This window comes from Motacilla alba, chromosome 21, assembly GCF_015832195.1.
Source record: "Motacilla alba alba isolate MOTALB_02 chromosome 21, Motacilla_alba_V1.0_pri, whole genome shotgun sequence".
NCBI lineage: Eukaryota > Metazoa > Chordata > Aves > Passeriformes > Motacillidae > Motacilla > Motacilla alba.
In genome coordinates, this window is record NC_052036.1 from 5,523,120 (window position 1) to 5,538,083 (window position 14,964).

Sequence of the window (14,964 nt, forward strand, 5' to 3'; positions counted from 1 at the left end):
ACCCACACAGGAAAGTTCTTCCTCATGTTCAGCTGGGACTTCATGTGCATCAGTTTCTGCCTGTTGCCTTGTGTCCCAGTGGTTGGTGCCACTAAGCAGAGCCTTGGTTCCCTCTTCTTGGCATTTTCCCTTTGGATATTTACACATTAACGAGTGTCCTCTTACCCGTCTCGCCCAGCTGTCTCAGCCTTTCTTATTGAGAGCTGCTCTCACCAGCCGTCCTCGTGCAGTCCCACACGCTGCATCGTGCTCGTTACATCCGACCCTTCAACCGCCCAAATCAGACTTTTCGTTTTCCCGAAGATCGGTCGCTGGCGGCCTGGCCCGGGGGCGGTGCCGGGGCTCGGTGCGCTCGCAGCGGGGCCGTGGCGGTGCGGCCCGGGGGCGGTGTCTCTCGGTGCGCTCGCAGCGGGGCCGTGGCGGTGCGGCCCGGGGGCGGTGTCTCTCGGTGCGCTCGCAGCGGGGCGGTGTCTCTCGGTGCGCTCGCAGCGGGGCCGTGGCGGTGCGGCCCGGGGGCGGTGTCTCTCGGTGTCTCTCGCAGCGGGGCGGTGTCTCTCGCAGCGGGGCGGTGTCTCGGTGCGGCCCGGGGGCGGTGTCTCTCGCAGCGGGGCGGTGTCTCTCGGTGCGCTCGCCGCGGGGCCGTGGCTCTGCGGCCCGGGCGCGCCCTTTCCCGCGGCGGCGGGGGCGGTGCCGCTCCGCCCGCGCGGCGCTGACGTAGCTCGTCCGCCACGGCGGCCCGGCCAATGGCGGCGTGCGCCGGCGGGGGCGGCGCGGGGCCCTGCGCGCGGCTCCCGCGCCGGTGCGGTCAGGCGGCGGCGGCGCCGAGCGCAGGTGGCCCGGCCCGGGGGCTGCTCCGCTCCGCTCCGCTGCGCTGCGGGATGGAGCGCGGCGCGGCGGCGCTGATCCGCGAGGGCTGGTTCCGCGAGACGTGCCGGCTGTGGCCCGGCCAGGCCATGTCGCTGCAGGTGGAGGAGCTCCTGCACCACCAGCGCTCCCGTTACCAGGAGATCCTCGTCTTCCGCAGGTGCGGGAGGGCCGCCCGGGGCGGTGGGTGGATGGCGGGGCCGGTCAGCGCCACGCGGTGGGGCCTGGCGGCGCGGAGAGGGGGCGGGGGAGCGCGGCCCCGGGCCGGCTCCAACCCCGCTTCCCCGCTCTGCCCAGCACCACGTACGGCAACGTCCTGGTCCTGGATGGGGTGATCCAGTGCACGGAGCGGGACGAGTTCTCCTACCAGGAAATGATCGCCAACCTGCCCCTCTGCAGCCACCCCGACCCCCGCAAGGTGAGTGGTCCCCGGGCCGCCCCTCGCGGTTCCCGCAGCCCCCTGCAGGGTGCCGGGGCCTGGCGTGGGCCACTCGGGCCGGAGGGGCCGGCAGGCTCCCGGGCCCCGCAGTTCGTCCCCGGGCTGCACGGGCCCGCTGGGCTTCCACGCCGTTCTCCTCGGGCCGTGCAGCGAAAGCTCCCCCGGCCGACCCCGCTGACAGCCGCGTTCTGCCCCCTTCTCTGCCAGGTGCTGATCATCGGCGGCGGCGACGGGGGCGTGCTGCGAGAGGTGGTCAAACACCCGACCGTGGAGTCCGTGGTGCAGTGCGAGATCGATGAGGTGCGTTGGGCTTCCTGCAGGAGCCCCGGCACCTCGGGGCTCCTGGGCGGGCTGCCCAGCAAAGTGAGCCCGACTTCACATCATCCACGGGAGCTGCGCTTTCACCTGCTGTCTCTCGTCAGCACCAGGCGCGTTTGCTGCTGGTTCTGCTGGCGTGACAATGACAGCGCCACCTCTCTTTGCCTTACAAGTCATCTACGTGGCAGCTGGCTGCCTCTTCTCTGTGATTTCTTTCACACACATACGATTGAGGCCCTTCCAGGCAGACGTGGGCCAAGCACGGGATCTGGAGGAGTGCCCTGGCTTTGTGGAGGTGCTGCTTTTCCCTTCCCTTCGCTGCCGAACAGAGTACTCCTGGCAGAGGAGGATGGTTGCTTTGTTGAGCAGTCTCTTGCAACCAAAATTAGGAAATAAGCAGCAGGGATTTGCTTCTGTGATAGATGGGCCAGTTGCTTTAAAAATGGTCATAATTTTCTGTCTAGTACAGCAAACTTGGAAGGGAGGAAGTCACTGCCAATTAGAGCATGTTGAGGCTTTGGCTTATTGATGCTGACTGTCACAGAGTGGGCACCTGCTAAGAATCAGCCTGTGGCTGGTAACCTTTCTGCTCTCAGAGGCCTCCACGTGAGAGTCGCTGTTAGGACGTGGGCTGGTGACTCTGTCAGACCACTGAAGTTTACTCTTTGCCCAGTCCTTCTCTCGGCCAGTTTTACTTTACTCTACTTTACTCAGCCTGATATTTTACTTTCTCAGTAAGTTTTGCTCAGAGTGAAGCTCTGTGAAGAACAGGAAATACTACTATATGAGAGTGTGTGCTCTGTCTGCCAGCTAAGTGGGCAAATGTCGCTGGTTTTAACAAGCACTGCCTGACACCAGCATATTTTTTGGGTTTGCCAGCTGTGAGAAGCTGCCAGTGTTCAGTACAATTGCTGAGCCCCGGGCAGTGGCTGCCTAACGATTTTAGAGAGAAAACTCTATCTTACAGGGAATTGATATAAGGGCTGTAGTGCAGAGATGGGGATGGTTCTCATCTTGCATTCAGAAACCTGCTGGCATGGTTTTTCTTAGGAAGGAAAATAAATTGATTTAGCTGGGATCACCTATGCGAGTGATGTTCTATAGGAAAAAGGAGCACAGAGCAGTCTGACCTGTGATCGTATTTGCTCAGTTCCTCAGGGAGCTTTTGAAGCCCCAGGTTTTAGTTGAGTTTGGCATAGACAGAACAGCAGTGTCACTGAACCCTGAGGCTGTAGGAAAAGGCTGAGAGTAGCTTGCTGGCTGAAGATGCTGGCAGCTTTTGTGGATGTCACTGGCAAGTCAGACTGGAGTTGAAGGCACTGAAGGAAATGACTCATTGTGCTGTTCTCCCAGTCACAGCTGCACAGCAGTCTGAGAAGCAGCTTCTTGTAAGCCTCTGACCCACTTGTGCTCTCTGTGTTGCAGGATGTGATCCAGGTATCTAAAAAATACCTCCCAGGGATGGCAGTGGGGTATTCCAGTGCTAAGCTGACATTGCATGTGGGAGATGGTTTTGAGTTCATGAAACAAAATCAAGAAGCCTTTGATGTGATTATCACGGACTCGTCTGACCCCATGGGTAAGAATTCCAGCCATAAAAGGGCACTGTTTTCCACATACCTCCTTCATATTTTTTATTCTGCCTGCCTCTTGGAAGTTTTGCCAGCCTGCTGAGGATCCTTTCAAGTGAAAAGACTGTTGCCAACTTGGTTCTTTTAGCAGGGAAAGGGAAGGATGGAAACCATAAAATTGTATCAGGAGGCCTTCAAGCCAGCTGTTACATTTCTCTCCTCAAAATTCAGCTCCTGCAACTATTTCTTCTGGCAGAGTTGTTCCCTGAGTGCAGGAATCCCATGGGGGATACAGCAGCATGCTGGAAGGGCAGCTTTGCACATGTGCCTAAAGCAGTGGCTCACACGCTGTTGGTGCAGCCCCTGAAGATAGCTGTGGTCAGGCTGCTGTATTTCTGAAGGGGGAAACTGAGGTAGAGAAGGACCAAATGTAGATATGGCACCTCATTTTAGGAACCCATCAACAAATCTGAGTCACCTTCCATCTTGCCCTAGTCAACACAGAGAGAGGCATCTCTGAAAGGCAGTTTGGAGCAGGAGTTCTGCTTAAAAAATGCTCGGTGAAGCAAGAGGCAGTTGCTACAACCTTGTTTCATAGGGGACCTGGGCTTGCTATTTAGCAAAGCTAAAATCCTGACTGTTTTGCCCTGCTAGGTGCAGTCTGGGGTTCACCTAGGCTCAAAACTTTTCTTTATTCGCCTTTCTCCCAGGTCCTGCAGAAAGTTTGTTCAAAGAATCTTATTACCAGCTGATGAAGACAGCCCTGCGGGAAGATGGGATTCTCTGCTGCCAAGGTGAGGCTGCTGTCCCTGGGCAGAGGCTGATGCCAGACCTTTACATGCCAAGTGTGAGGCACAGAGGGACTCTTCTTGGGGAGAAGTGATGCAGGGAGTGAAACATGTCATCTCCCAGGTAAAGCAGTGGTTTTGACCTGTCTATGTCAGCTCATTAATTGCTGGACTGAGCTTAGCAAACCCGGCATAAGGGTCTTGTCTTGCCTTTGAAACTACATGAGCTGTACAGGTTGAGACTTGGAAGCGCTGTTAACCTGGCACAGTTCTGTGCAGAGAAGAGGGGCAGCTCTCACACACTGACTGGCTTTCTCCTGCAGGTGAGTGCCAGTGGCTGCACCTGGATCTCATTAAGGAGATGCGTCAGTTCTGCAAGTCTCTGTTCCCGGTTGTGGAATACGCCTATTGCACCATCCCCACGTACCCCAGCGGGCAGATTGGCTTCATGCTCTGCAGCAAGAACCCCGTGAGTTTCAGGCACCTCAAGTGCCCTGTTCCGTTCCCTAGAAGCCTGCCTGAGGCTGTCCCTTGCAGAACTTGAGCTGTGGCACTGAACTCTCCCAGCTGTGGGGCCTCAGGATTCTGGATGGGGCCTGGCTCTGCCAGCCCAGAGCTCCAGAGCTGCAATGCAGCCTGCTCAGTGCTGAATGAAGTGCAGAATTGACCACTTGCTTTAAAAATGGTCATAATTTTCTGTCTAGTACAACAAACTTGGAAGGGAGGAAGTCACTACCAATTTTCAGAGCATGTTAAGGTTTTGGCTTATTTGATGCTGTTACAAAGTAGGCACCTTCTGAGAATCAGCCTGTGACTGGTAATCTGCTCACAGAGGCCTCCAAGTGAGAGCTGGTGTTAGGATGTGGGCTGGTGACTCTGTCAGAGCACTGAAGTTTACTCTTTTCCTAGTCTGCTTCCATGTGACTGTCAGATGGGTTTGGGGTGCCAGCTCTGCTGCTGCTGCACATGGTTAACCTGGGATGCTGGCAGCACGCACTGTGCCAAACGTGGATTCTCCTTTGAAGAGCAAAGCCTTGTTTCTTGGGTGCTCGGGCACTCTCACAGCTTCATCTGGCCCATGGCTCATGCAGTCTGACCTCATGCACTGACATCTGTGCATAAGTGCTGCTCACAGGAGTTACAGAGCATAAACCCCAGCCCTTGGTACTGGGGCTGCGCAGAACCTTTGACCTCATACCAGAACAGAAAATTACTTGTTTTCCTGTGAGTCATCTCAGTTCTCTGCCATGCATCAGGATGCCTGTCACACAGCCTTTGGCTCCTTATCCAAATAGTCAAAGCTACTGACTTTGTTTTTGCAGAACACGAATTTCCGGGAGCCTGTGCAGCAGCTCTCGCAGCAGCAGGTAGAGGAGAGGAGTCTGAAGTACTACAACTCTGACATCCACAGGGCAGCATTCATCCTGCCAGAGTTTGCACGGAAGGTAAGCCAGGCTGTGCCACAACACCTCCCTCAAGGATGAGATAGGAGTGGGAGTAGACAGGACCGAGGATTTCTTGCAGTCCCAAAGACTTCTGTGGGCAAGTCAGAGCAGGACAGCCTTTTGGATGACAGAGCAGAGTATGAGTCAGTCAGGGAAGACTAGAGTTCATTTAGGAGCTGTTCTTTGGGCTCATGTGCCATGCCTTGATGACAGATCACACCTACTTCACCTACCAAAGCCAGGTCCAAGATGATTTTTACCAGCAATTCAGAGGCAGGCACTTGTTCACATCCCCCTTTGAAAGGGGGCTGGCCAGTAGCCCATGCAGGCTTACCAGAACCTTTCAGTCTGGGGCCACAATCTCCTTCCAACAGCCTGTGCCAGGTCTGTTGACTGCACGAGGCTTGCTCACTTGTAAAGTCCCAGACACGCTGAAGGGAAGCCCATGCCTCCCCAGAACTCTCTTCTTTGCTCACAGAGGTGAAAATAAAAGTACCAAAGTCACCACAATGCACCTGGGATCATAATTCTGCTGCATGAATGGAACAAGTGTCAAAGAAAATAATATCTAAGATGGAGCTGGACAAGCCAGGGACCACAGGACAGATTTATGCAGCATCATGCTAGACAAGGAAACTGTCCAGTGTTTTAAGGTGGTTTTTAGATGATGTTTAAGATAATGTTTAAGGTTTAAGATGATGTTTGTGACCCAAACTGTTCTGTGCTCTTCTGATTGGCATTAGAGGCAGAACTGGTGTTTCTCACTGGAAAGCTCCAGAAGTCTTAGATAAAATGTGCTTGATTTCTAGCACAAACGAGAGGGTAAAGAAGGGATGCTGCAGCACAGATCAGTCTTGCTTCTTGAAGGATAGTCTGTATTTCCACGTTATTCCATCAAATGCCCACTGGGCTGCAACTGCAGGTTCCAGAAAAAAATTCCTTAGAGCGTGGTAGGGATGAAGGCAAATACCATAACCATATTGCAGAGGTGTGATTCATGCTCCCCTGCAGACTGGCGGAGCTGTGGCAGGTCCACCCTGACAGTTTGTCTTTGGCTCTCTGCAGGCCCTGAGCGATGTGTGAGCCCGAGACGCTGCTTCCTTCCTTCCAGTTGGACTCTGAGATCCATCAGTGATGTGGCTGGGATCTTCTCAGCAGACTGCAGATTTGCTCTCCACTGTGTGGGATTGTTTAACCCTTGGCCAGCCAACATTCCCTCTGATGTGTTAAGGATGATGGGGCATAAGCCAGATAAGACTATTGAAAAGGTCCGGTGACTTATTGCGTGAGGTCAAAACTGTTCTTTCCAGTGCTGGAAATGTAAGATGTCTTCTTCCTTTCTCTCTTCCCTGCACCCATTCTAAATTGTCCCATCCCAACCACACCCCTCCAGCTGATGTGATGTATTTAAAACTGACACATATTTCTGTCTGGTGGTCTGGGAACAGTCCAAAGGGTCCCTGACTCAGCCTTAAGCACAGAGAGAAAGAGAGAGAGAGAGAGAGCTTTGTGCACAGTTAGCTCACTCTCTCCTCGTGGGAGCTCCCTGCTGCTGACACATTTTGACTGGTAACAGGTCTGAGCCTTTGCATCCCACTGCCCTCCTGTGACTCCTGCACTGCTCTGCAGCACAGCTGGAGGAGTCACAGTGCAAACTGTTGCCATCCACAATAAGTCTCCCTCCAACCCTGATGGAGTAGCAGTATTAAACACCAGCCAGGCATGCTGGCAGCAGTCTTGTGGCTTTTTTTTTGTTAAGGTTGTTGATTTTTTAATTGGTTAGAAACAGAAGTGCTGAGGTGCCAACAGGCTGACTGCTGTTCTTACCTCTGCCCTCAGAGAGGTTCCAAAGAATGTTTATCAATATGGTGATAGGTGATATATATATATATATATGTATATATATGTATGTATATATATATATAAAAAGCAAACCTTAGCTCCATTGCCTCATGTTCAGTACTGATGCTGGGGAGTCAGTTGTGCTGACAAATCTCTCATCTCAGTCGTGCTGAGATGCCTCAGGCCTGGGTGTTTGCAAGCCCTTAGGAGGCATCATTTTTTCCAATGCTGCCCCCAGATGCATAAGTTGTTTTTCTTTGTACACTGTAAGATGGAGCTGCCTTCACTTCTTTACTTCTGTTCTGAAGATTCTGTCCCCCTGCACCACGGGAATCACACAGTGCAACCACTGTGCCATTGTCACTCCCTTGCACTCAATTAAACACTTGGCTCTGGTTAAGGTGACATCAGTGTGGGTCAGTGTTCTTTGAGGGGGGAAACAGAGATCCTGAAGGTTTGCTGTGCTTCCAGGTACACTCTCTAGTTGGTCTGGCTTCCTCTCTCACTTATATTTAGGGATGAAAAGTTATCATCAAAACTGAGCACTAAAGATCCCATTACATATTTTGGATTGTAGTGCAGCTGCCCAATAGCTCCTCCAGCTTCTGTCATCCTATGCTGCAGACTCAGTCCCTGCTATCCAAGCTGTTCTGCAGTCCAAATGCTGCCCCTGTTACAGTTTCCCAAATGGTTTTCCAGCTGCCCATCTCCCTGCTGCCATCGGGTAGTTCCTGTCAGCCCTGGCCCCACTGAGCTGCACCCTCTTTTCCTCTGCGGAAGCGGTGGTGGCTCTGAGGGCTGCACGCTGAGCTCCAGCTTAGCAGGCTGGGGAAAGGCACTAGGTGGCATCAGGAAAAGACAAATCTGCTCATTCTGAGAGGCTTTTCAGCTTGGTAAGAGAGCAGTGGAAGAAGCAGACTTCAGCAAGGATTGGGACTGAGCTTTGCCATAACAGTGACCCTACAAACAGTGTAGGTGGTCCAGCCACGATGTGCCCACAGCAAAGGATTTGTGGGGTCAGTACTCTCCTGCTTTCTTCTGTTACTGATTAGTCTTAGCACTTCTTTCCCAGTGAATCCTTCTACCACCAGTATTGGTACAGTTTCTTTGTGGTCACAAGGGTTTGCAAAGCATTGCTAAGCTGCAGAGCTGAGTCTAGGTCTCTGTATTCTTGTGTTCAGAAGATAACACCTATTTTTCTCTTAATTGTCCGGGTGACTGTTTCCTTTCTCACACAAATAGTTTGGGTTAATGAGGCATTTTCATTGCTCAGCTCCTGTGTTCTTATAAGAAGCAGACCAGTAATGGAGCCTGGTTCTAGTTCCTCCTGTTTCAATTCCTGTGGGACCTGAACCTCACTTAGCACTTCATCCTTGACAGAAAATTAGCTCTGGCACTTTCCCCTAGAATGGGAATCAAGACCAGGACTATAGTCCAGGAAGGCCTCAGAGCAGCAGCCAACTAGTAACAAGTTCAAGCCTCTCACCCATCCTTGGTGAGTACAACAATGCCCAGGAGGGAAAGAGCTTCCTCAAACCTGTTGTTGGACTCCACACAGCTAATTATTCCTTCTGGTTCTTTGAGCTTTCTCCAAATTTGTGAGTTCAGCAAGTGGCCAGTGATGAGAACAGAAGACAAGACTGTTTCCCATCCCAGTCACACATACTCTGTCCACAAGGCCCTGTACGTGGTTTCTGAGAGATTCCAAGTCCCTGTTCCCTCAGACAGTTCCAAACACTTCAGTGCCTGCGGTGTGAGAAATCAGAGATCAGTGCCTGAGTCAAGCACTCAAATGCATGCAGCAAGAGAGGGAGCAGGGGCTTGTGCAGCTATAGCTGATTACACCTGAGCAGCTCTGACATCCAGGACTTGAAAATCACCCCTGTGCTGAGCCCTGCCACAGCTCTGTGTGCCCTGTGATGGGCACGGCTGGGATGGTGTTTGACACCTGCAAGGCATTTGTGTCTACAGATCAATCCCTTCCACAAATTCGTGTCTGAGCTGTTATGCTGCAGGATGTGGTGGCCAAGGAATGCTGGGACTTGAAGAGACACTGGAATTTGGGTAATGGTCAACAGGAGGAAACTGGGGGGTCTCATGTAGAACTGAGCACTGACCACTTTAGCCGTGTCTCTAGGTGGGCAACTAAAATACTGACCTTTTCCAGAGTTTTAGCTGCTTTTTGCCTAAGGCAAGTTAAGCAAGACTCTTCATAAGCAAAGAGTCACAAAGATGGCGTTTGCCTAGACATGCTGCAGTCGTGTTCCAGCGTCTCATTAAGCCAGGAGTGTATGAACACGGATATGTCCCAGGTAACAAAATGTAATGTCAGTCAGAGCAGGTGGAGACAAGCAAGGGAATGGAGCCCTTAGCACATCATAGCCCATGGGATGGGCTTTAGCACATCATTGCTTAAGTCGGTTGGCAGCTTTGAACAGTGTCAAACTGCTCTGAGCTTTACTCATTAAACTAACTCAATTTTTAGAAGCTCAGAAGAGAGTTTCAAAAACTGAGAGAAACCTCAGCAGGCAGCCAGCCACTCAGGGCCACAGGCCTCTGAACACCAAGGCCAGGCCTTTTCCCTGGGAAGCAAAACTCACCTTCCCAGGTTCCTGGTGTCAGTTTGCAGGAGGCCCTTGGGACAGTCAAGGCATCCCGCGTTGGAGGTGGTGGCAGGATAATTTGGACCTTGGAAAAATAACTCATTAATTAGAAATACCACTTTTTGTTATGTTAGCAATAGAAAAACTAAAAACTCACTAAAAATAAAATTTAAAAATTCCATTATAACCCGACAACTCATACATTCTAGACATGAACTTCCTCCAAAACTAATATTTCAAAACCTGAAAAATCTCAAACGTTTAAAATAACTACTATAAAAACAAAATACAGTAAACAATTAAACACCTGACCTCAACTATCTCAAACCATCTATAATAACTCTTCTTAAAAAACACTGCAACAAATACCAATTACCAGCTCAACAAATACCAATTACCAGCTCAACAATACACCAGCAGCAACACCCAACAGCTCAAAATACTGTAATTCCCACCCAAAAAATACCCCATAAACTAAAACACTGAAAGAAATCAACAAAACCCACTCACCCTTCAACAACCCCATTTAACCTACACACTTAACCGAAACAAATAAAAATTAACTATAAAGTATCATACCTTAAATAACTCCAACCTTAAACACTGCTGTAGCAAACTTATTTTAAAAATTACAAAAATCAAATTACACATAGTAAATAATACCAAAAAATAAAACAGGACACCAAAAAATTGAATAAAAACCACATATAAATGCCACTATTTATTAAATAGCACTGCCACTAAGTATATTTACCTACAGGTATATATAAATGTACACATACAATTAAAATATATTGAGCATTAAGCCGATGATATAAGAAAATAAAATGTCCTAAGATGATATTTTAACAGGATATCCTCTATCATCCTTATCCAAATCCTCCCTCAACTATATTGCCAAACACAAATAACAACAGCAAAAAATCCATTTTTTACCTCACGTCTCGTGTATTAGCCAGAACGAAAAATTAGGCCAAAACTGTAATTTCTTCTTCTGAAACTATTCGACTTCAATACAAAAAGCCAGATGACTGCCACCACGAACCCCGTGCCCAAACCACACTCACCACTCCCCGTCGGCGATTCCCTGCGGCCCTGCCGGGATGGACGCAGCAGAGGAGGAACACGGGCCCGGAGGGCTCCCGACAGAGCGAGAAATGCACGGAACCCTGCTGCCAGCAGGTGCCCACGGCGGCCTTTGAAGCTGTGGCTCCCGCACAGAGCAACACCAGCAAACCTCTGTTACATATAAGAAGCTTGATTAGGCCAATATTCAAGCAGCAGTCAATTTATTAATTAAGGTGGTAAAGTAAGAGCAAAACAGCGCTGGGTACAGTGGGGGACGTTTTCCCTCCAGCTGCACACCGATTGTTGGGGCGTACAGGTATTTATAGGGGTGCACATAAGCTTTTCTCAGCAGTTTCTATTCCAAATTTTTACGTCACAATTCTATACACTGTTGTGAGTTAGTTTTTCTCAGGATGTACCCCAGAAAGGAGTATCCCCAGATGGTGGGGTCCGACTTCCGAAAGAAGAAAGAGGTCTCCCAGCTGGTGCGGTCCAGACTCCAGATGTGGGCCCACCTTTTAATTGCAAAGACTATAAATCTCATAGCAGTGATGTCCAGCTTCCCTTGGTCGAAGCTATCAATCCTTGGGTTGATGTTCATCTTCCTTTCTCAAGCTGCTTTTTACTGTTGTGCTAAGGTGTTGAGATAAGCATGTTTCCTTTACATATATTCTAAACTTATATTTTCAAAGCTCCTTACTGCAAGCAATATTCTAAAATTATACTTCAAAAGGTTATTATTGTAAAGCTGTTTAATGCTTAGCTACGTGCAGAAAGTTCCTGTCCAGCAGCAACATCCTTAAAGCTTTAATTTGGATGCTATAAAGGTTAATTCCAAACAAAGGATAAGTTCAAAGGCCTTCTCCCATGCTTTACTCCCTCAGTTATTTTTTAGAATTCATCCTTTAATTGTCCCGTGATCAGTTTCCACACATATCACAATCACAAGCACACACGCTGCCTGTATGTACCTGACACGAAACACAGCTTTGTATCTCACACCCCACAGATAAAAAGCCTGCGCGGTCAGGGCTGGGTTTTTCCCTTCTCCTTTCAGTGACTTTGGCAAAAATAGTGACTCTGTTAAAAATAGGTTAGAAACTGTTGTAAAATAGTTGATCGGTCGTTAAGCATGCACTGTTAGTTTGGTTGTTATAGCGTTAAAGGGGTTAAAGGGCAGTTATAAGAAGTGCGGTGCCCAGCGCACCGTAACACAGCTCAGCAAAGGGCAGCACCCCCAGAGAAACGAGCCAGCCGGGACAGAGCTGGAATGGCCAAGCGAGCGCCTCAAACCTTCCTGCAAATGAAGGAGCCAAACAGAAACCAATCCAGAGGGACAAAAATCAGGATAGAAAGGGGCATCTGCCCCAGGGAAGCTGTGCCGCTCCCCGGGAGCATCGGGGCCATCGCTGCCGAGCAGCCCCAGCGCCGGCGCTGCAGCATCCTCGACGGGAGCGCTGCTGCTCGGCCCCGGGCCCCACGCCCCAGGCCTGTCTTTTTATTGTAATAAATGCTGAAATCACTTTAGCACCGGGAGCCTGGTGCCTTTTTTATCAAGTGGCAGAAAGAGGGAGTGACAGAGACGGCGGCTCGGCTCGGCTCGGCTCGGCGCAGAGCGGGGATCGCTCCCAGCGCGCTGTCGGGAACGCCGCAGGTCCGGCAGCGCCGGGCGGGGTGCGTGACCGGCACGGGGCGCTGCTGCAGGGACCGAGGGGCGCCGGGCTCCGGGCTTCGCTCTCCGGCACCCCGAGCCCCGCGGCGGCGGGGAAAGAAGGAAACGGGGACGGGAAGAGAGGGAGGACAGCAAGGGATGAGAAAGGGCAGGGAGGGAGGTCGGGCTGTGGAGGAAAGCGGGAGGGGAAGGGAAAGGCCGGGAGGGGGCGAAGAGGAACGGCGGACAGAGGAGGGAGAGAGAGGGAATAGGAGGGAGTAGCGGGGTAGGGAAAGGACAGGAAGGAGCCGGGTTTGGGGGGAAAGGCAGATAATTACGGGGAATACGGGGAGGAGGAAGAGGGGCAGACAGAGGGACAGGAGGAGGAGCCCCACGGAGCCCCGGCTCCACCCCGAGCCCGCCCGGCGCCCCGCCCGGCCCGGGGCGCTGCGTTCGGCGGAGCTCGGCTCGGCTAGCTCGGCTCCTCGGCTGGATTCGGCTACATTCGGCTACATTCGGCTGCATTCGCCTCTTCGGCGCAGCTCGGCTCGGCTGAACTCGGAGCCGCTCGCTCGGTTCGGCTCCGTTCGGCTCGGCCCGGCTCCGTTCGGCTCCGTTCGGCTCGGCCCGGCTCCGTTCGGCTCCGCTCGGCTCGGCTCCCTGAGGGCGGCCCGGCCTGGCGTTCAGCGCGCCCGGTTCCTTCGTTTTCTCATTTTCCTTCTTGGATTTCAAAATCACAGTTACAAAAACCCACTCAAGTACAAAGTAGTCCCGTAAATTTCATTACCTAAAGAAAAAGTTATGTTTCCAGAAAAGATAAACCACACGAAATTCCTGCTCACTGTGTCAAACCTTATTTAAAACACCAAAAACGCCCAAGAGAAATAGTTCCACAACCAAAACAAAATGTATAATAGCACTAAAACCGCACATCCGAATGGTGTTTATCAGTCACCAATCCTCAAAATCCATTTTCTACGTACCTTGTTAGTATGCCTCTTAACAGCTAACCTTATCCTTCACGAACTTTAAATTGTAAACCAAATAACCCTATACATAACATAAACTATTAAAATAGCATTTATACACTCTTACCTCAAATTACAGTAACCACAAAAATTAAAATTACTAAAATCATTACATATTAATAGTTGCATAATTCTTAGTTACAAAAAAAAAAAACCCAAAAACCTAAGAAATCCACAAAGAAGTTACCTCAAAGTATCAAAGCTACAATTTAAAATAAATAACCCTACTAAGACCCAACTTAACAATAATGAATCAAAAACTAGCAAAAATATCCAATCACTCCTAACAGAAATTTACTTCTCAATATCAAAATAGTACAACCTTTTAAAAACCTAATTCTATTATTTCTACATCTATTTTAACACCTAAAATACCTACAACCCACACTTTAACCACATCGAATAAACTTCATTATTAACTAACCGAACAAAACTACGTAGAATAAACTTCATTATTAACTAACCAAACAAAACCACACAGAATAAACTTCATTATTAACTAACCAAACAAAACCACACAGAATAAACTTCCTTGTTAACTAACCAAACAAAACAAGAGCAGAGGGGCTCCAGCCCGCGGAGCATCTCCATGTGCCTTAGGGGCTTTTGACTGGCGGTGACAAGGTTTTGGTCACAGCACAAACAAAAAATCTCCAATGTGCACGAGCTGTCCAGAGTCAGCACAGCCCACGCCCTTGGCACACTCTGCTTTGTTCCTGGGATGCAGCGGGAGGAGAATTCCCCGTGTGATGTTCTGTGAGTTCCCTGCTCCCTGGGAACAGTTATCTCTGCTGTTGATTTATCGGCGTCAGACAAACACCCTCCCCAAAACCCATCTGGCCAGCAGCTGGACTGCTGGGGTGGCACCTTTGTTCTTCCTGCAAGTTCCGTGTTGTTCTCGTGCCTCGGCGTGCTCGCTCAGCCACGTGTGCCCGCTTCATCCAGGGCCAGCACAAGAGTTCTGCTGGAGCTCTGAGTCCACAAGGGGTCAAAGATGCAGCTTTAGAGCACAAAAAGCCAAATGATACGGCGTGGCGTTCGTATTGTCTGAAAAATCCCTTCGCCCAGGATTTTTCTCCTGGGAAGCTGAGGAGCCTCAGAGAAAAAGGAAAACAATCCTTATCTCATTTGCTTCTCCTGTGTTGTGCTCATGTGGAATGTGTTTGGAGATTGTTTACCCACAGGAGATTGTTTCAGTGCATTCTGCTGTGAGTTGTTTTCACTCTTTGGCCAATTGGGGCCAAGCTGTGCCAGGACTCTGGAAAGAGCCACGAGTTTTCATTATTAGCTTTGTAGCCTTCTGTAAGTATCCTTTCTGTATTCTTTAGTATAGTTTAGTTTATCATT

The 14,964-nt window shown here is 50.4% G+C and overlaps 1 protein-coding gene across 1 annotated transcript; it reads left to right on the forward strand.

Annotated features, from left to right (window-relative positions):
- Positions 1 to 728: 728 nt before the first annotated feature.
- SRM (spermidine synthase) lies at positions 729 to 7,672 on the forward strand. The gene is made up of 8 exons (XM_038160020.1): positions 729 to 1,024; positions 1,162 to 1,282; positions 1,511 to 1,603; positions 3,047 to 3,200; positions 3,903 to 3,986; positions 4,304 to 4,449; positions 5,303 to 5,425; positions 6,491 to 7,672. Exons 1-8 carry the CDS (start codon positions 744 to 746, stop codon positions 6,506 to 6,508), a joined length of 1,020 nt encoding a protein of 339 aa, XP_038015948.1. The 5' UTR covers positions 729 to 743; the 3' UTR covers positions 6,509 to 7,672.
- The last annotated feature ends 7,292 nt before the right edge of the window (positions 7,673 to 14,964 follow it).

Excerpts from the sequence above, each read along its gene's own strand:
- SRM (XM_038160020.1), top strand. The coding sequence starts at position 744 with ATGGCGGCGTGCGCCGGCGGGGGCGGCGCGGGGCCCTGCGCGCGGCTC. Across the intron at positions 1,604-3,046 it reads TGCAGTGCGAGATCGATGAG|GATGTGATCCAGGTATCTAA; the intron begins GTGCGTTGGGCT and ends TCTGTGTTGCAG. Across the intron at positions 3,201-3,902 it reads GGACTCGTCTGACCCCATGG|GTCCTGCAGAAAGTTTGTTC; the intron begins GTAAGAATTCCA and ends CCTTTCTCCCAG.